General features: G+C 36.7%; 1 protein-coding gene across 6 annotated transcripts in view; it reads right to left on the bottom strand.

The window, feature by feature from the left end:
• The window catches only part of AFG2A (AFG2 AAA ATPase homolog A), a 327260-nt gene that overhangs the window by 210325 nt on the left and 96940 nt on the right, over positions 1–19995 (bottom strand). For 4 of the 6 annotated variants that reach the window (XR_014244470.1, XM_082391397.1, XM_082391396.1 and 1 more), the window contains exon 14: positions 17134–17260. The exons of the other annotated variants lie outside the window; for them this stretch is intronic. Coding sequence is in view for 3 of the 4 variants with exons in the window: in XM_082391397.1 (XP_082247523.1) it covers positions 17134–17260 (127 nt within the window). In the remaining variant the exon portion in view is untranslated. The remainder of the gene's footprint in view (positions 1–17133; positions 17261–19995) is intronic. 6 annotated transcript variants of the gene reach the window in all.

Here is a 19995-nt window from a genome sequence, read left to right as displayed (position 1 = left end):
TCAGAATTTTTGCATTTATGTTCACCATGGATGTTGATCTGTAATGTTCTTTTTTTGTTGTGTCTTTGGTTTTGGTATCAGGGTAATTAATGCTGACCTTGTGGAATGAGTTTAAGAGCATTCCTTCCTCTTCAATTATTCTGGAATACTTTGAGGATACGTATTACCTCTCCTTTAAATGTTTGATAGAATTCACCTGTGAAGCCATCTGATCCTACACTTTTGTTTGTTGGGACTTTTTCAATTAATGATTCAAGTTCTTTACTACTAATCAGTCCATTCAAATTTTTTAATTCTTGCCATCTAAGCCTCTGAAGATTGCATGTTTCTATGAATTTGTCCATTTCCTGTGGGGTGTCCAATTTGTTGTAGTGTAATTGTAGCAATTTTTTATGACTTTTTGTATTTCCATGGTACTAGCTGTAAGTTCTCTTTTTCATATCTAGTTTTATTTATTTGGGCCCTCTTTCTTTCATAATGATTCTAGCTAAAAGTTTGGGAATTTTATTTTTTCAAAGAAATAGCTCTTGGTTTCATTGATCTTTTCTATTGTTTTTTAAGTCTCTATTTCATTTATTTCTGCTCTGATCTTTACTACTTCCTTCCTTCTACTGACTGTGCACTTTGTCTTTTTCTCGTTCCTTTGGGTGTGAAGATTGTTTGAGATTTTTCGTGTTTCTTGAGGTAGGCTTGTATTGCTATAGACTTGCATCTTAGACTTCATTTGCTGAGTCCAACAGATTTTCGAAAGTTGTGTTTCTATTTTCATTTGTCTCAAGGTTATTTTTTCATTTCCTCCTTGATTTCTTCATTGACCCATTTGTTGCTTAGTAGCATGTTGTTCAGTCTTCATGTGTCTATTTTCTCCAGTTTTCCTGTAATTCATTTCTGTTTTCATACTGCTGTGCTCGGAAAAGATGCTTGATATGATTTTAATCTTCTTAAATTTATTCATTTTTTAATTTGTTAACATCTTTATTGGAGTATAACTGCTATAAAATGTTGTTAGTTTCTGCTATATAACAAAGTGAATCAGCTATATGTACACAAAGATCCCCTCCCTCTTGAGCCTGCTTCCCACCCTCCCTATTCCACCCCTCTAGGTGGTCACAAAGCACCAAGCTGATCTCCCTGTGCTATAAAGCTGCGGCCCACTAGCTATCTATTTTACACTTGGCAGTGTATATACGTCAATGCCACGCTCTCACTTCATCCTAGCTTACCCTTCCCCCTTCCTGTGTCCTCAAATCCATTCTCTACGTCTGCATCTTTATTCCTGTCCTGCCCCTAGGTTCATCAGAACCATTTTTTTTTACATTCCATATATATGTGTCACCATACGGTATTTGGTTTTCTCTTTCTGACTTACTTCACTCTGTATGACAGACTCTAGGTCCATCCACCTCACTACAAATAACTCAATTTCGGTTCTTTTTATGGCTGAGTAATATTCCATTGTATATATGTGCCACATCATCTTTATCCATTCATCTGTCAGTGGACACATAGGTTGCATCCATGTCCTGGCTATTGTAAATAGTGCTGCAGTGAACACTAGGGTGCATGCATCTTTTGGAATTATGGATTCTCGGGCATATGCCCAATAGTGGGATTGCTGGGTTATATGGTAGTTCTGTTTTTAGTTTTTTAAGGAACCTCCATACTCTTCTCCATGGTGGCTCTATCAATTTATATTCCCACCAACACTGCAAGAGGGTTCCCTTTTCTCCACACCCTCTCCAGCATTTATTCTATGTACATTTTCTGATGATGGCCATTCTAACTGATGTGAGGTGATACCTCATTGTGGTTTTGGTTTGCATTTCTCTAATGATTAGTGATGTTGAGCATCCTTTCATGTGTTTGTTGGCAATCTGTGTATCTGCTTTGGAGAAATGTCTATGTAGGTCTTTTGCCCATTTTTGGATTGGGTTATTTGCTTTTCTGATATTGAGCTGCATCAGCTGCTTGTATATTTTGGAGATTAATCCTTTTTTCGTTGCTTCATTTGCAAATATTTTCTCCCATTTTGAGGGTTGTCTTTTCATCTTGTTTATGCTTTCCTTTGCTGTGCAAAAGCTTTTAAGTTTCATTAGGTGCCCTTTGTTTATTTTTGTTTTTATTTCCATTTCTCCAGGAGGTGGGTCAAAAAGGATCTTGCCGTGATTTATGTCATAGAGTGTTCTGCCTATGTTTTCCTCTAAGAGTTTTATAGTGTCTGGCCTTACATTTAGGTCTTTAATCCATTTTGAGTTTATTTTTGTGTATGGTGTTAGGGAGTGTTCTAATTTCATTCTTCTACATGTAGCTGTCCAGTTTTCCCAGCACCACTTATTGAAGAGGCTGTCTTTTCTCCATTGTATATTCTTGCCTCCTTTGTCAAAGATACGGTGACCATATCTGTGTGGCTTTATCTCTGGGCTTTCTATCCCGTTCCATCGATCTATATTTCTGTTTTTGTGCCAGTACCACACTGTCTTGAATACTGTACCTTTGTAGTATAGTCTGAAGTCAGGGAGCCTGATTCCTCTAGCTCCATTTTTCTTTCTCAAGATTGCTCTGGCTATTCGGGGTCTTTTGTATTTCCATACAAATTGTGAAAATTTTTGTTCTAGTTCTGTGAAAAATGCCATTGGTAGTTTGATAGGGATTGCACTGAATCTGTAGATTGCTTTGGGTAGTATAGTGATTTTCACAATGTTGATTCTTCCAATCCAAGAACATGGTATATCACTCCATCTGTCTGTATCGTCTTTGACTTCTTTCATCAGTGTCTTATAGTTTTCTGCATACAGGTATTCTGTCTCCTTCAGTAGGTTTTTTCCTAGGTATTTTATTATTTTTGTTGCAGTGGTAAATGGGAGTGTTTCCTTAATTTCTCTTTCAGATTTTTCGTTGTTAGTGTATAGGAATGCAAGAGATTTCTGTGCACTAATTTTGTATGCTGCTACTTTACCAAATTTATTTTCCAGTAGCATCTTTAGGATTCTCTATGTATAGTATCATGTCATCTGCAAACAGTGACAGTTTTACTTCTTCTTTTCCGATTTGGATTCCTTTTATTTCTTATACTTCTCTGATTGTCATGGCCCAAACTTCCAAAACTATGTTGAATAATAGTGGTAAGAGTGGGCAACCTTGTCTTGCTCCTGATCTTAGAGAAAATGGTTTCAGTTTTACACCATTGAGAATGATGTTGGCTGTGGGTTTGTCATATATGGCCTTTATTATGTGAGGTAAGTTCCCTCTATGCCTACTTTCTGGAGAGTTTTTTTTATCACAAATGGGTGTTGAATTTTGTTGGAAACTTTTTCTGCATCTACTGAGATGATCAGATGGTTTTTACCTTCAATTTGTTAATATGGTGTATCACATTGATTGAGTTGCGTATATTGAAGAATCCTTGCATTCCTGGGATAAGCCCCACTTGATCATGGTGTATGATTCTTTTAATGTGGATCTGTTTGCTAGTATTTTGTTGAGGATTTTTGCATCTATGTTCATCAGTGATACTGGCCTGTAGTTTTCTTTCTTTGTGACATCTTTGTCTGGTTTTGGTATCAGAGTAATGGTGGCCTCGTAGAATGAGTTTGGGAGTGTTCCTCCCTCTGCGATATTTTGGAAGAGTTTGAGAAGGATAGGTGTTAGCTCTTCTCTAAATGTTTGATAGAATTCGCCTGTGAAGCCATCTGGTCCTGGGCTTTTGTTTGTTGGAAGATTTTAAATCACAGTCTCAATTTCAGTGCTTGTGACTGGTCTGTTTATATTTTCTATTTCTTCCTGGTTCAGTCTCAGAAGGTCGTGCTTTTCTAAGAATTTGTCCATTTCTTCCAGGTTGTCCATTTTATTGGCATAGAGTTGCTAGTAGTAATCTCTCATGATCCTTTGTATTTCTGCAGTGACAGCTGTCACTTCTCCTTTTTCGTTTCTAATTCTATTGATTTGAGTCTTCTCCCGTTTTTTCTTGATTAGTCTGACTAATGGTTTATCAATTTTGTTTATCTTCTCAAAGAACAAGCTTTTAGTTTTATTGATCTCTGCTACTGTTTTCTTCATTTTTTTTTCATTTATTTCTGATCTGATCTTTATGATTTCTTTCCTTCTGCTAACTTTGGGTTCTTTTTATTCTTCTTTCTCTAACTGCTTTGGGTGTAAGGTTAGATTGTTTATTTGAGATATTTCTTGTTTCCTGAGGTAGGATTGTATTGCTATAAACTTCCTTCTTAGAATTGTTTTTGCTGCATCCCATAGGTTTTGGGTCATCATGTTTTCATTGTCATTTGTTTCTTGGTATTTTTTTAATCCCTCTTTGATATCTTCAGTGATGTCTTGGTTATTTAGTAGTGTATTGTTTAGCCTCCATGTGTTTGTATTTCTTACAGTTTTTTTCCTGTAATTGATATCTAGTCTCATAGCACTGTGGTCTAAAAGATACTTGATACGAATTCAATTTTCTTAAATTTACCAAGGCTTGATTTGTGACCCAAGATATGATCTATCCTGGAGAATGTTCCATGAGCACTTGAGAAGAAAGTGTATTCTGTTGTTTTTGGATGGAATGTTCTATAAATGTCAATTAAGTCCAGCTGTTAGCATTTGCCTTATGTATTGAGGTGCTCCTATGTTGGGTGCATAAATATTTACAAGTGTTATATCTTCTTCTTGGATTGATCCCTTGATCATTATGTCGTGTCCCTCTTTGTCTCTTTTAATAGCCTTTATTTTAAAGCCTATTTTGTCTGATATGAGAATTGGTACTCCAGCTTTCTTTTGATTTCCGTTTGCATGGAATATCTTTTTCCATCCCCTCACTTTCAGTCTGTACATGTCCCTAGGTCTGAAGTGGGTCTCTTGTAGACAGCATATATAAGGGTCTTGTTTTAGTATCCGTTCAGCCAGTCTATGTCTTTTGGTTGGAGCATTTAATCCATTTACATTTAAGGCAGTTATCAATATGTATGTTCCTATTACCATTTTCTTAATCTTTTTGGGTTTGTCTTTGTAGGTCTTTTCCTTCTCTTGTGTTTCCTAGCTAGAAAAGGTCTTTTAGCATTTGTTGTAAAGCTGGTTTGGCGGTGCTGAATTCTCTTAACTTTTGCTTGTCTGTAAAGATTTTAATTTCTCTGTCAAATCTGAATGAGATCCTTGCTGGGTACAGTAATCTTGGTTGGACATTATTCCCTTTCATCACTTTAAATATGTCCTACCACTCTCTTCTGGCTTGCAGAGAGTTTCTGCTGAAAGACCAGCTGTTAACCTTATGGGGATTGCCTTGTATGTTATTTGTTGCTTTTCCCTTGCTGCTTTTAATATTTTTTCTTTGTATTTAATTTTTGGTAGTTTGATTAATATGTGTCTTGGCGTGTTTCTCCTTGGATTTATCCTGTATGGGATTCTCTGTGCTTCCTAGACTTGATTGAGTATTCCCTTTCCCATGTTAGGGAATTTTTCAAGTATAATCTCTTCAAATATTTTCTCAGACCCTTTCTTTTTCTCTTCTTCTTCTGGGACCCCTACTATTCAAATGTTGGTGTGTTTAATGTTGTCCCAGAGGTCTCTGAGACTGTCCTCAATTCTTTCCATTCTTTTTTCTTTATTCTGCTCTGCGGCAGTTATTTCCACTATTTTATCTTCCAGGTCAGTTATCCGTTCTTCTGCCTCAGTTATTCTGCTATTGATCCCTTCTAGAGAATTTTTAATTTCATTTATTGTGTCGTTCAGCATTGTTTGTTTGCTCTTTAGTTCTTCTAGGTCCTTGTTAAACGTTTCTTGTATTTTCTCCATTCTATTTCCAAGATTTTGGATCATATTTACTATCATTACTCTGAATTCTTTTTCAGGTAGACTGCCTATTTCCTCTTCATTTGTTTGGTCTGATGGGTTTTTACCTTGCTCCTTCATCTGCTGCGTATTTCTCTGTCTTCTCATTTTGTTTAACTTACTGTGTTTGGGGTCTCCTTTTTGCAGGCCACAGGTTCGTAGTTCCCATCTGTTTTTGGTGTCAGGGGGTGAGGTTGGTTCAGGCTGTAGGCTCAAGGTGTAGGCTTCCTGGTGGAGGGGACTCGTGCATGTGTTCTGGTGGGGGGTGGGGCCGGATCTTGTCTTTCTGGTGGGCAGGGCCATGTCCAGTGGTGAGTTTGGGGTGTCTGTGAACTTAGTATGATTTCAGGCAACCTCTCTGCTAATAGGTGGGGTTGTGTTCCTGTCTTGCTATTTGTTTGGCATGGCGCATCCAGCACTGGAGCTTGCTGGACATTGGGTGGAGCTGGGTCTTAGTGTTGAGATGGAGATCTCTGGGATAGCTCTTGCCGATTTACATTACATGGATGGGGCTGGGAGGTCTTTGGTGGTCCAGTGTCCTGGACTCGGCTCTCCCAGCTGGGAGGCTCAGGTCTGACACCTGGACGGAGCACCAGGACCCTGTCAGCCACACAGATCAGAAGAAAAGGAAGAACAAAAAGGAAGAAAAAAAATTTTTTTAAGTTAAAATAAATAAATAAATAAATAAAATAAAATTAATAAAATTTAAAAAAGAAAGAAGGAAGGAAGGAAGGAAGGAAGGAAGAGAACAACCAAACCAATAAACATATCCACCAATGGTATCAAGCACTAAAAACTAAACTGAAATAAACATACAAATCAGAAACAAATCAGTCGCAGATAGCAAACCCCAGGTCTACAGTTGTTCCCAAAGTCCACTGCCTCCATTTTGGGAACATTGGTTGTCTATTCAAGTATCCACAGATGCAGGGTTTATCATGTTGACTGTGGGGATTTAATCTGCTGCTCCTGAGGCAGCACAGAAAAATTTCCCTTTCACTTCTTTGTTTGCACAGCTCCTGGGGTTCAGCTTTGGATATGGCCCTGCCTCTGCGTGTAGGTCGCCCACAGGCATGTGGTCCCACCCAGGCAGGAAGGGGTTAAAGCAGCGGCTGATTAGGGCTCTCTTGCTCTCTCAGGCTGGGGAGAAGGAGGGGTACGGTAATCATAATTGGGATGTGGGGTGAGCCTGCAGTGGCAGAGGCTGGCATCACACTGCAACAGCCTGAGGTGTGCCATGTACTCTCCCAGGGAAGCTGTCCCTGGATCTCGGGACCCTGGCGGTGGCGTGCTGCACAGGCTCCTGGGGGTGGGGGTGGGGGGCGGGGGCGTGTGGGTAGTGACCTGTGCTTGCACACAGGATACTTGGTAGCAGCAGCCTTTAGCGCTCCATGCCCGTCTCTGGAGGTCTGAGCTGACAGCCGCAGTTCGTGCCCATCTGTGGAGCTTGCTTAGGTGGTGCTCTGCCTTCTGTGGGCACATGGGGAAGGAATCTCGTCTCCTCACACACCCCGAAACAATGGTCTCTTGCCTCTTTGGCAGGTCCAGACTTTTTCCCGGACTCCCTCCCGGCTAGCTGTGGTGCTAGCCCCCTTCAGGCTGTCTTCATGCAGCCAACCCCAGTCCTCTCCCTGGGGTCTGACCTCCGAAGCCCAAGCCTCAGCTCTCAGCCCACACCTGCCCCGGCAGGCGAGCAGACAAGCCTCTCAGGCTGGTGAGTGCTGGTCAGCACCGATCCTCTGCGATGGAATCTTTCTGCTTTGCCTTCTGCACCCCTGTTGCTGTGCTCTCCTCCGCGGCTCCAAAACTTCCTCCCACCCACCCCCCATCTCTGCCAGTGAAAGGGTTTCCTAGTGTGTGGAAACTTTTCCTCCTTCATAGCTCCCTCCCAGAGGTGCAGGTCCCATCCCTATTCTTTTGTCTCTGTTTTTTTTTCTTTTGCCCTACCCAGGTACGTGGGGATTTTCTTGCCTTTTGGGAAGTCTGAGGTCTTCTGCCAGCGTTCAGTAGGTGTTCAGTAGGAATTGTTCCACATGTAGATGTATTTTTGATGTATTTGTGGGGACGAAGGTGATCTCCACGTCTTACTCCTCCGCCATCTTGAAGGTCACCTTCCTTAAATTTATTAAGACTTGTTTCGTGGTCTAACATGTAATCGATTCTGGAGAATGTTCCATGCACACTTGAATGTGTATTCTGATGTTTTTGATGGAATGTTGTGTATCTGTCAATTAATTTAATATGATTTAATGTGCCATTTAAGGCAACTGTTTCCTTATTGATTTTTCTGTCTGTATGATCTATCTGTTGATGTAAGTGGGGTATTAAAGACCCCTACTATTATTGTATTACCATCAATTTCTCCTTTTATGTCTAGTAATATTTCCTTTACATATTTAGATGCTCCTATGGTGGGTACATAAATATTTACAAATGTATCTTCTTCTTAAATTGACCCTTTTTTCACTTTGTAATGCCCGTCTTTGTCCTTTGTTAGGATCTTTGTTTTAAAGTCTATTTTGTCCGATACGTCTATTGCTACCCCAGCTTTCTCTCTGTTTCCATTTGCATGGAATACCTTCTTCTATCCTTGTAATTTCAGTCTGTGTGTGTCTTTAGATCTGAAGTGAGTCTCCTGTAGGCAGCATAGGGGTGCATCATTTTTTTTTAATTCAGCCACCATATGTGTTTTGATTGGAGCGTTTAGCCCATCTACATTTAAAGTGAGTGTATGTACTTACTGACATTTTAATTGTTTTCTAGTTGTTTTTGTAGTTCTTCTCTGTATCTGTCTTCTCTTGGTCTCTTGCCTTGTGGTGTGATAATGTTTGATTTCCTTTCTCTTTATTTTTTATGTATCTACTGTAGGGTTCTGATTTGTGGTTACCATGAGGTTCATTTCTAACAGCCTATTTATATAGCTATTTGTTTGAAGCTGATAGTCACGTAAGTCAAATTCATTCTAGAAGCACTACATTTTAACTCCCCCCACCATGTTTTATGTTTCTGATGTCATATTTGCAGCTTTTAATTTTGTGTATCTGATAACTACTCACTAGAGTTATAGTTGAATTTACTACTTTTTTCTTTTAACCTTCATACTAGCTTTTTAAGTGGCGGACACACTGCATTTGACATATACTTGCCTTTACCAGTGAGATTTTTTTCTTTCATGTATTTTCTTATTTCTAGTTATGACCTTTTGTTTTCTGCTTAAAGAAGACCCTTTAGCATTTCTTGTAAGGCCATTTTAGTGGTGATTAACTCCTTGAGTTTCTGCTTGTCTTCAGAGCTCTTTATTTCTCCTTCACTTGTAAATGGTAACTTTGCTGGGTACAGTATTCTTGGGTTCTAAGTTTTTTCCTCTCAGCACATTTAATATATCACACCACTCCTTTCTGGCCTGCAAAGTGCCTGCTGAAAAATCAGCTGATGGTCTTATGACTATATGTTGACTCTTGAACATCATGGGGGTTAATTTGTGTATAACTTATACTCAGCCCTCAGTATGCATGGTTCCTCCACATCCATGGATTCGACCAAGGACAGACCATATAATTCTGTTGTATTTACTATTAGAAAATATCTGCATGTAAGTGGACCCTTGCAGTTCAAACCTGCATTGTTCAAAGGTCAACTGTAGTTGTTTTTCTCTTGCTGCCTTTAAAATGTTCATTATCATTAACTTTTGCCATTTTAGTTACAATGTATCTTGGTATAGATCTCTTTGGATTCATCTTGTTTGGGACTCTGTGCTTCCTGGACCTGAACATCTGTTTCCTTTCCCAGGTTAGGAAACTGTTCATCTTTAGATGGATGATGGCCTGGATTTCCACAGCATCAGGAGACTTTAGTGCAGCAAACAACTAAATTATTTTTGATGCCCAAATAACAGTTAAAAGCCCGAACTCTAGGAGTTTATATTATTCTTTGTTAGGCTATTGCTTACATGGTCCTGTTTAGAAGAGTACACTGTTCAATTCATGGTATTTCATGCATTTGTGTTGACTATTAAGGAAGAAATGATCATGTCTTCTTACCCTATAATGCAAATGTTAGTATGCTTGATGTTGTTCCAGAGGTCTCTCAAAGTATCCTCATTTTTAAAAATTCTTTTTCCTTTTTGCTGTTCTGATTGGGTGATTTCCACTATTCTGTATTTCAGATAACTGATCTGTTCTTCTGTATTATCTAATCTGTTGTTGATTCCCTCTAGTGTATTTTTCACTTCAATTAGTGTATTCTTCAGCTCTGGTTGGTTCTTTCTTATATTTTCTAACTCTTTGTTGAAGTTTTCACTGTGTTCCTCCATTCCTGTCCCAAGTTAGTGAGCATCTTTATGACCATTACTTTTAACTCTTTATCAGGTAAATGACTTATCTCTCTTTCATTAGCCCCCCTCCCCAACCCTGCCCGGGGTTGTATCATTTTCTTTCTTTTAGAATATATTCCTGTCTCCTCATTTTGCTTTGACTTTCTGTTTGTTTCTATGAATTAGGTGAAATAGCTACCTCTCCTGGTCTTGAAGGTATCACCTTGTGTAGAAGCATCCCCATCTTGAAAAAATTAATTTCTTTTAGAATTTGTGTATCAAGGACAATATGTATTTTATTATGTTATTACTCTTTCTCTAAAAGAAGATTAAACATACTCTTATTTGCATGGTGACATAACCAAATATTATTTACTATCAAATATATAAACATAGGCTCTTAACTCCTCAAAATTTAAATATCTAGCCTGAAAATCTCAATGATGAAAAACACTACAAAGAGCATTCAACTCACAATTATAAAAAGCAAAAAAACCAATGCAACTATAAGACTGAGGTGTCATGAATAAATATATGCTATTTTTTCATATAATAAAAAACTTCATTTCTGTATTTATGAATTTTGGTAAGTCATTCAGTTGGAAAAATAATTATTTAGTCCAAGAAAATGTATTTTAAAAGATTAAGTATTAAAAAATGTTCAAGAAGAGATTGAAGGTATTTTAAAGAACAAGAAGTTAATACAGCCTTCCTACTACTATTGGTTTATTTTAAGCTCAGCATGATATTATTGACTTATATATAATTTATCTTCAGAAAATTTATGCAGTAAATATATTTAAACAATCTTTAGAAAAATTTTGTGGCTCATGTGTGAACAGCAGACATTAGAGACTTTAGGAAACTGCTAAAAGCTTACAAGGATAGATCAATGGTCAGTAAACTTTTTCTGCAAAGGTCCAAATGGTAAATAATTTAGGCTTTATAGGCCATAGGTCTCTATTGTAACTACTCTACTACAGTAGTACAAATGCAGTCACAGACAATACATCAAAAATCAGTGTAACTATATACCAATAAAGCTTTATTTATGAGGCCCAAAATTTGAATTTCACATCATTTTCACATGTCACTAAATCATCTTTTTTTCCCAACCATTTAAGTATGTAAAAACCATTCTTAGCTCATGGGATGTAGAAAAACAGTTGATGGGTCAGATTTGGCTCACAGGCCATAGTTTGCTGACCCCTGGGACAGACAGTCTTTATCTTAACTTCTAAATGAAATATGACCCACATATGCATACAACCTCTGACCAAATTCCAACACCCCTTTCCCGAAGCTGAAACCCTTACAGCTGCTACCATAATAGATATAGTGAAAACACTTGGCATTTTAAAAAACAAAAAAGAAACAAACACTCAGCAACAATAATAAAACTACTTCTAACAGTCCTGTAAAATGATGGTAAAGCTGAAATTGGAAGATGACCTTGGAAGCAGTAGCCCAAGTCTGACCACACTGTGGCTCACCTTCTAACACCCTAAGACTCTCCACATCATTTTGATAAATATAAAAGATCAATAAGCATCCTTTCCTTAAATACTCACAGGAAAGTAAAGAATTATGATTCATTTAAACTTTTAATGTTTCTTAGATCAAGCAGCTTGTTTTTTAGTACTGACTTAGCTGAGAACAGCAATAATAGATGAATGGGACCTTTAATTTGTAACTAGGAAGGGTGGGGAGGAAAACCATTCACAAACATATTTTTAACCTGTCTGAAGGTATTTTTGGAACACAATTCATTTAAAATTGGAAGCTACATATATTTAGCTTCTCATTTGCTGACATTTCTAAACATGCTAATTTTTTCCATGTTACAAAGCAATCAATAAAATCAACTTTTATAGTATTTAAGAAATAAAAATATTGTCATATTTAACCCATCAACCCATCTTCCAGAAAAACTGGAAGGAAAATAATGCCAGTTTATAACTTCCATGAGTTAAACATACTAAGTTAGAAAATAATTCTGAACACTGAATTACTCAAGACCTCTACAAAACCTACAAAAAATCGAGCAATCTACTCCATGGATGGCTTAGAGCAGAATTTTAAAAATTCTACAAATTTACTATTATAAGAAAACCAGGTTTCAGGCTAGAGATAATAATTACAATAGTAATCATTATTGAGAGCCTATTATATACCAAGCATCAGTACTAAAAGTAACCAAAGGGACTACATTTTAAAATATTCATAAAATTAAACAATTTTGAAGCTTGTTTAACACTAGGATAAGAAGACATGATCATTTCTTCCTTAATAGTCAACACAAATGCATGAAATACCATGGATTGAACACTATACTCTCCTAAAAGGGGCCATGTAAGCAATAGCCTAACAAAGAATAATATAAACTCCTAGAGTCCAGGCTTTTAACTATTACTTGGGCATCAAAAATAATTTAGTTGTTTGCTGCTCTAAAGTCTCCTGATGCTGTGGAAATCCAGGCCATCATCAACCTAAAGACAATGTAACTACTTGACATCACAATCTCATTAATCTTCATCTGTCCTTCATATCCTGTCATTCTTATGCAAAATGGACTCTTAAGGATGCAACTTCTCTTCACTTATCTATAAGCTGAAGGAGGAGGGTAGGGGGGTAAAAGGTCTATGGAGACTTCAGGATACCACTGGAGACCCCAAGCAATCACTTTACTCAGCCTAGTGTGCTACATTACAGCTATTGTGTTTGACATGTAAATATGACATAGCAGGAAGTAGGATAATGTGATTCTTGAGCTATGTGTCTCACTTCCCTTGCTGAAGCCCCCGGAAACTCCAGCTTTAGTTTCCCCAGACTATATGAAACTGAAATATTTTCCAAAACAGACACTAAAAATGTACAACATATGGGTCACATAATGATATCAATTTCACTCCTCTGACAGTCCAAGAATTCTCTCTGTTCCAATATACTAACTTAAGGTCATCATGACATAGAGGTTGTGGGTTAATAGGCAAAAGGACTGTAAAGTAAGCTAGCTAATTTACAAGGCCAAACACCTGAATTAAATGTAGCCAAAGTTAGACTAAATGCATTATTTCTTTCACACCAGAACAGTCCTTTTTCTTTCCAGTTTTAAGCCAAAAACAAAATCTCCACCTTTCAGTATCAGCACAGGAAATTTACTTTAATTCTCCTGTTGCCTATTCTCTTCCTACTACCGTTTCCTCCAGACAAGACAGGTGGTGAAAACTATGTCTATTCATTTCATAACAGGAAGTTGTTTTTTTAAAAAAAATCATCTCTTAAGACTGCTTTGTTTCTAACGGCACATTCAGGGCACAGTTTGGACACCATGTTCTAGTCACACATGTGCTGAAACTTTTTTTATAGTGCTATTAAACAATACACAAATAATGCTGTATAATAGTTCAGAGAAAAAAATCCAGAAAATATACTTCTGATATAGTTTATACCATCTGAGTAATAACAGAAGTACAGTTAACAAAAAATTCACACTACACATGAATATGGAACTCTACCGGAAATAGAAAATGATTAAAATATTTTTACAAAAATCACTGATTATTTAAAGTAGTGTTTTTTGTACAATGACAGAACATATGCAGAATTTAGACCACGGTTCAATGTACTAAATTCAAAGTTGTACTTGAAAGCATAGCATATCATTTGATGACCCTGAAGGCACTGTTTTACCACTTAAAAATACTTTTTCCATTTACCAATTTTATGTTTCACTGCCAGTCATAATTATATTATTTCATCTATTACAAATTAAACATTATAAATTTTGAAAAATTTGAATAGTAAATTAAAACAGCCTTTAGATCCCCTGACCTAGAAAATTAAGTCTTTGTATCTAATTACAAACACTTTCAATATCTTAATTTAAATGTGCTCATCCAAGATTAGCTGGTGGATTCCTAATTTTAAAAACTAATCAATGTATGTACATGTGTATATATATATATGATGCATGCATATACACAAACATACAAGCATACATATAAATACACATATATATATGTGTGTGTTTGTATATGTTTGCACTTCTCTCTGAAGCCTCCTGAAGCAAAAGTTAATCAGTCAAAAGATGTTACCAGTGTGTAATAATATTGGTACTTAGAACACTTATTTTGGACAATTAGGCGGTTTGAGAACCAAGGTATTAAAGGTAACATTTTATAAAAGATCAAAAATATGACTAGAATTTTGGCAAGATATTTTCCAAACTTTAATTTCTCAAACTGTGATATTGGAGACTGTCACTTATGAGTTGATATAATAAAACACAGCATCTGCCTTCTAAGGCAAGTATTATTAGCAAGCAAGAAACATATTAAAAACAATGCAAAAAGAAATGTAAAAAAGAACCACTTCCATCCCTTCAATCTCCCACCTTCGGAGACAAGTTCTGCCCAAAATCCAGTTAATCATTTTCTCCAAGAGAGCCAAGATATCCACAGACTAAAGTATCCCAAAAAGAATGGAAGTCATCTACCATTATCTTTGGGGTTTTGACGTATTCTAAGATGAGGCTGAAAAAAGGTCCAAAACCTTAGAGTGGCCCAAGATAACTTATTATCTCTAGGTTTATATTAAAAATTTCTTGGGGTCTTTTGTATCAGGTACAGGTAAAACCTAGGATAAATTTCACCTTACTGCAAAATACAACAGTTGGGGTTCAATCTATGTCTTACAGAGGGAAAAGTAAGCAAAAGAGGTAAGTCAACAATTCTACTGTATTAAATAATAGGCTTACTACGTGTTATACATATAAAGAACATGAAAAATGTATCCTTTAAATAAAGGAGTTTAAATTCATTTATCCTTTTCTATTTTAAGAGAGATTATATGTATAACTTGAAGAAAGATATATCTGGACAAGGCAAGGCAGAGAAATGCTCCATCTGAGAAAAGATAGAATCCACAGAAAAGGACATTTCAAAGGAGCAGGTTTGTAGCCAATCAAATGACTGGCAAAGATAAGTTGGTCTCTCTGAAAGTTGGAAGTTGTTCTTAGTGCCCAGAAGAGAACTCACATAGGGGTTGGGGAAGAAGCTGAAGAGCACTGCAGTAGAAAGAATTCTGCTCAGCCGCAAGATTCTGGTCCTCTGCTAGACACACACCTTCTCCCAGTTATTCCATCAAATGTTGGACTAGATGCTATTGGGAAGGGCTTTTGCAAATGTAATGAAGATCCTGAACCAGCTGACTTGAAAGTAGAGAGATTTTCCTTGGTGGGCCTAACTTGATCAGGTGAGACTTCAAAAGAGACTAGGCTTTTTCTAGCAATAGTAATTTAAAGCGTAAGATGGATAAAATATGATGGAGATTCTCCATTGCTGTCTTTGAAGATGGAAGGGACCATGTATGTGGGTCTCTAGGACCTGAGAGTGGCCCCCAGCTGACATCTAGTAAGGAAATTTAGTCCTTAGGTCTACAGTCACAATAAGTGAATTCTGCCACAATCACGTGAGCTTAGAAGAGGAATATCAGTTCCTGATGAGAACGGTCGGCCAACACCTTGTTGAGTCCCTGAGCAGACAACTCCATCATCCCACACCCAGATTTTGACCTACGTACAGAAACACTAATAAATTAGTATTGTGTGAAGCTGTTAAATTCGAGGTAATCTGTTACACAGCAAGACAAAATTAATACAAGCACTAAACAAGCTAAATCATACAGCTTGATTTAGAAGAACCCAAGAAGTTTACTATAAGCCCAAAGTCCTACTTCAAGAAATGTGTCTAACATCAAAGACATACAATATTAAGAAACCAAAGAAGGTCACTATTAGATTAGACATTGTAGAGAAAAAAACCTAAGAAATTTTAGAGCTCATTAGCCATGGGGTAACCAGGAGACAAATGTCATAAAAATACAATGTATATTTACCTGGATAAAGATGATTCTTGGATTCATTGAAACCAAAAGGTGGGATTAGGTAATCTTTAAGGTCTCTTTCAGCACTTTCTATAATTCTTGTTAAGACACACACAATTCTATCTTTTTTATAGACATCAGAGATGTCTGGGCACCCACCCAGATCCTACAAATGCTCACAACTTACCTAGCTTCTTGTAAAACACTGCAGCAGAAAGGGCACAATTTAACTTATTAAGGTTCAAAGCTTTCTTACTTGCATTTGACCAAGGGACTTTATCCCACAGCAAAATACCTTCCCACATAAAACCTCCTTTCATATCTTCAAAAAGATGATTTCTTTCAAAATCCCACTGTTAAAACTGAAAGTCTGTATATATGTGCACAGGGAGGGAGGAGCTCATAAGGTCATGGACATGAGGCAATAACAGCAACAAAAAAAAGAGAAACTGGTTCACGCCCTGGGAGTAAATTTTTACTCTCAGTTTAGATCATTAAGTATAAATTAGGCACTTAAAAGTTAAGTAAACTCATTTATTAAAATATGACTTGGGGAAAAGTAGTGGTAGCAATAGCTTGAAAGTGTTAATTTTGCACCTATGTAGCTTAATTTAAGCCTAAGTAACTTCTTAAGAGAAATAAAATCTATTGTCATTTTTATTCTAAATACTCTGAAAGCAACTGATAGGCCACGACTTCTAGAAAGTTGTTGAAAATAACTCGAGTCTAACTAGTAGTAAATGGCCGGAAGCTTACCTTAATATGAATGAAAATGTTAAAAACTTCTCAAAATAAATCAGATGAAACACAAAAAGAATTCCAGAACTTAAATACTCTAGGGAAATATACTAAGAATTTAATGCAACAATGGGGGAGGGAAAACTCAAGGGGTTACAAAATAGTTTCATTAATACCAAACATAAGTAATAAAAACATAAACAAAATCTTTTCTCAGTTATCTTCATTTCCTTTAGTTTAATCTTTCAGCATCCTCTAAATGACAAACTGATTAGAAAGTAATTTGACAGAAAAAAAAACCAAAAACCAAAAATCCCCAACATAATCAAACGATCCAGTTCTTGATTTTAAAATGCCCAGACTGCCTTCTTTCTTACCTTGTCTATCCTATCTGGACGGTTAGTAGCTGCCAGGATTGTCACATCCTTTAACTGTTCGATGCCATCCATTTCTGTCAAGAGCTGAGCCAAAACACGATCGGCTACATTCCCAGCACCTGATGAACTGATTTTTTTTAAAAAAGTTTTAAAAATCTGTTTATCTATCCCCAAATACTCTACTATTTTTAAAAGATCATATATTCTATAACAAGAAACATTGTCTTTTTCAAAACATAAAATGCATGCTTCAGAATTCATTACTTGTTGAATTAGATCCAAGAACTAACTATATTAAATCATTTCTTTTCCTCCATCAACAACCATGATTATTTTCTCTCCAATAATGAAATGCTAAGAGTGTCAAATATAAAAGATCTGGGAAGTAAGATATCAGGTTATTTTTTAAAGTTCATCAAATACGTAATTATTTAACTTAATCGATATTTACATTTTATATGGCAAATAAACTGACAGGAATTGGGAATAAAAAAATGAATAAGGTACAGACTCATTTTCACATGAACCTTAAAGCCTATGCAAGACAGAAAACTCTTTACAAACCTATAGCAAACGGGATATTTCTGACCTATCTTGATATTTTAAAATATTAAGAATATCTTAGAAACACATCAGCAAGTAGGGGGTCATCACAATACCCATATCTGGAGAAACAGGGGAAAAAAAAAAACCATTTTATTTTGTTCCTTTTGTTCACGCACCAGGTCAATTACAAAGCTACTCCTGAACAAACTACACCTTAATTTAATCTCATTTCCTTGATCACAAAAAATTACTGAATATTGATTTTTAAGAAGTAAACTCAACAGGTCTTAATAGTGAACAAAACCCTGATATTACACAATCAAGGCCCCACAATAATAGTTCTCATTAGCACTAGCTGGGATTTACTAAGCTCTGTTCAGAATTGGGAAATATATAATAAACATCTAGGTGGACAATTACAGAGTGAAAGAGCATTGTAAGTATATTAAACATATAAATTCAATCAGATGCAGTTGAGAGTGGGAGGGGGGGAGAAGAGGGAAAGAGGATAGAAGAGACACACCTCATACCTTTGTCTTAGCACCCATGACAGCAAGTACACCTTAGTATAATCATCACATATTTAATAATAAGGTAATCAGGATTTCTAAATAAAAGAATTTAGATCTCAGTGTGCATTACAAGTTCAAAAACTTGAAACAAAGGAGAGTAGCCTCGAACTCACACTAATCAGACATACATGATGTTGTTACACAAATCATACTGTCAATTAAATTAAATGGTTGGTCCTTCCAGGTTGTTATATAAATTACACTGTCAATTTATTAAATGGTCCTTCCCAATGTCAAAAAGTTTGGGACCAAGCAAGGAGCATCTGGGAAGCCACTGAGATTTGTCTTGGTTAACATTAATTCCTGCAAGTAACCAATTGGCTGGTGCATGGATTTGCTGATCTGAGTCTACTTAAGATTGAACATTTTGAATAAATAGATTATATATCTTTCCAAAAACACTTCAAAATATAACGTTTCCAAATGTTAGATAGGAACACTGCTAGCGAAAGCTCTATGGGCTCCTTCATGATGACTACAAGCAGGTAAGTATTTAAGGATGCCAACAGATTACATCCAAGGCCTTTAATTGTATCTACTTTGCTAATTAGTTGTGATCCTACACTACAAGGGGCAAAGGAAGGTCACACGAACAGGTCTTGGGAGAGTCAAGGTGGGCTGTCCAGAGGTGATGGCTTCTAACCTATGACCTGAAAAATGAGTGGGGGCCAGACCAGCAAAGAAAAAGATAGGGAAGAGAGAGAATACAGAACACTGAAAATGGAAAACAGTTCAGAGTAGCACAGCATAGCAGTAATGTAAAAATGTAAACTCTTAGCAGAGCAAGATAAACCAAGGCTGGATGACAAAGGCTTTATTATCCAAATTACCAAATTACTAAGTTTGGATTTTGTCCTAAAGTTGATGGGAAGTTTCAAGTAGAGACATGACAAGATCAGATTTATGTTTTTGAGGACTACAGCAGCTATAATATAGAAAACAGATCACAAAAGGGCAGTTTTGGTATGTTTTCGAGTCCAGTATATAAGAATCTTAGAAGGCTCTACTTCCTCCTAATAACAAGTAAAAAGCTCTATAAACTGAAAAATTAACAATTCTTTTTAGATCCCTCAGAAATGTGAGATCACAGGTACCTTAATCCGTTCAGGCTGCTATAACAAAATACCACAGACTAGGTGATTTATAAACAACACAAGTTCATTTCTCACAGTCTGGAGGCTGGTAAGATCAAGAGGCCGGCATGGTCAGGTGAGGACTCCTTTCCCCTGGCTGGTAACCGACACCTCCTCACTGTGTCCTCACTTACCACTATATTTCTAAAGGCCTATTTGCCACAGTTCCTTTTACCCAGTAAACCATGTCTATCAAGAAAAAACTATAAGGCATACTAAAAGGCAAACAGACACAGTTGGAAGAAAGTGAGCAAGCATGAGGACCAGAGAACCAGCAGGAATGCTGGAATTATCACACCAGTAATTTTTTAAAACTATGACTAATATGCTAAGGGCTCTAAGTGGACAAAGTAGACAACACACAAGAAAGGGGCAACATAAGCAGAGCAATGGAAATTCTAAGTCTCAAAAAGAATTCTAAGGTTGTTATAACACTATAACAGAAATAAAGAATGCCTTTATTGGGCTCATTAGCAGATTAGACATGGCTGAGGAAAGAATCTCTCTGCTTAAGTATGAGTCAATAGAAACATCCAAAACGGAAAAGGAAAGAGAAAAAAAGACTGAAGAAAACAGTAAAAAAGAAAAACAAAAAGAAAAAAGAAACAGAA

The sequence above is a fragment of the Balaenoptera borealis genome (genome assembly GCF_965194805.1).
Source record: "Balaenoptera borealis genome assembly, chromosome: 4".
NCBI lineage: Eukaryota > Metazoa > Chordata > Mammalia > Artiodactyla > Balaenopteridae > Balaenoptera > Balaenoptera borealis.
Note: the sequence above shows the minus strand (reverse complement) of the source record. Positions and strands in the feature narration are given on the sequence as shown.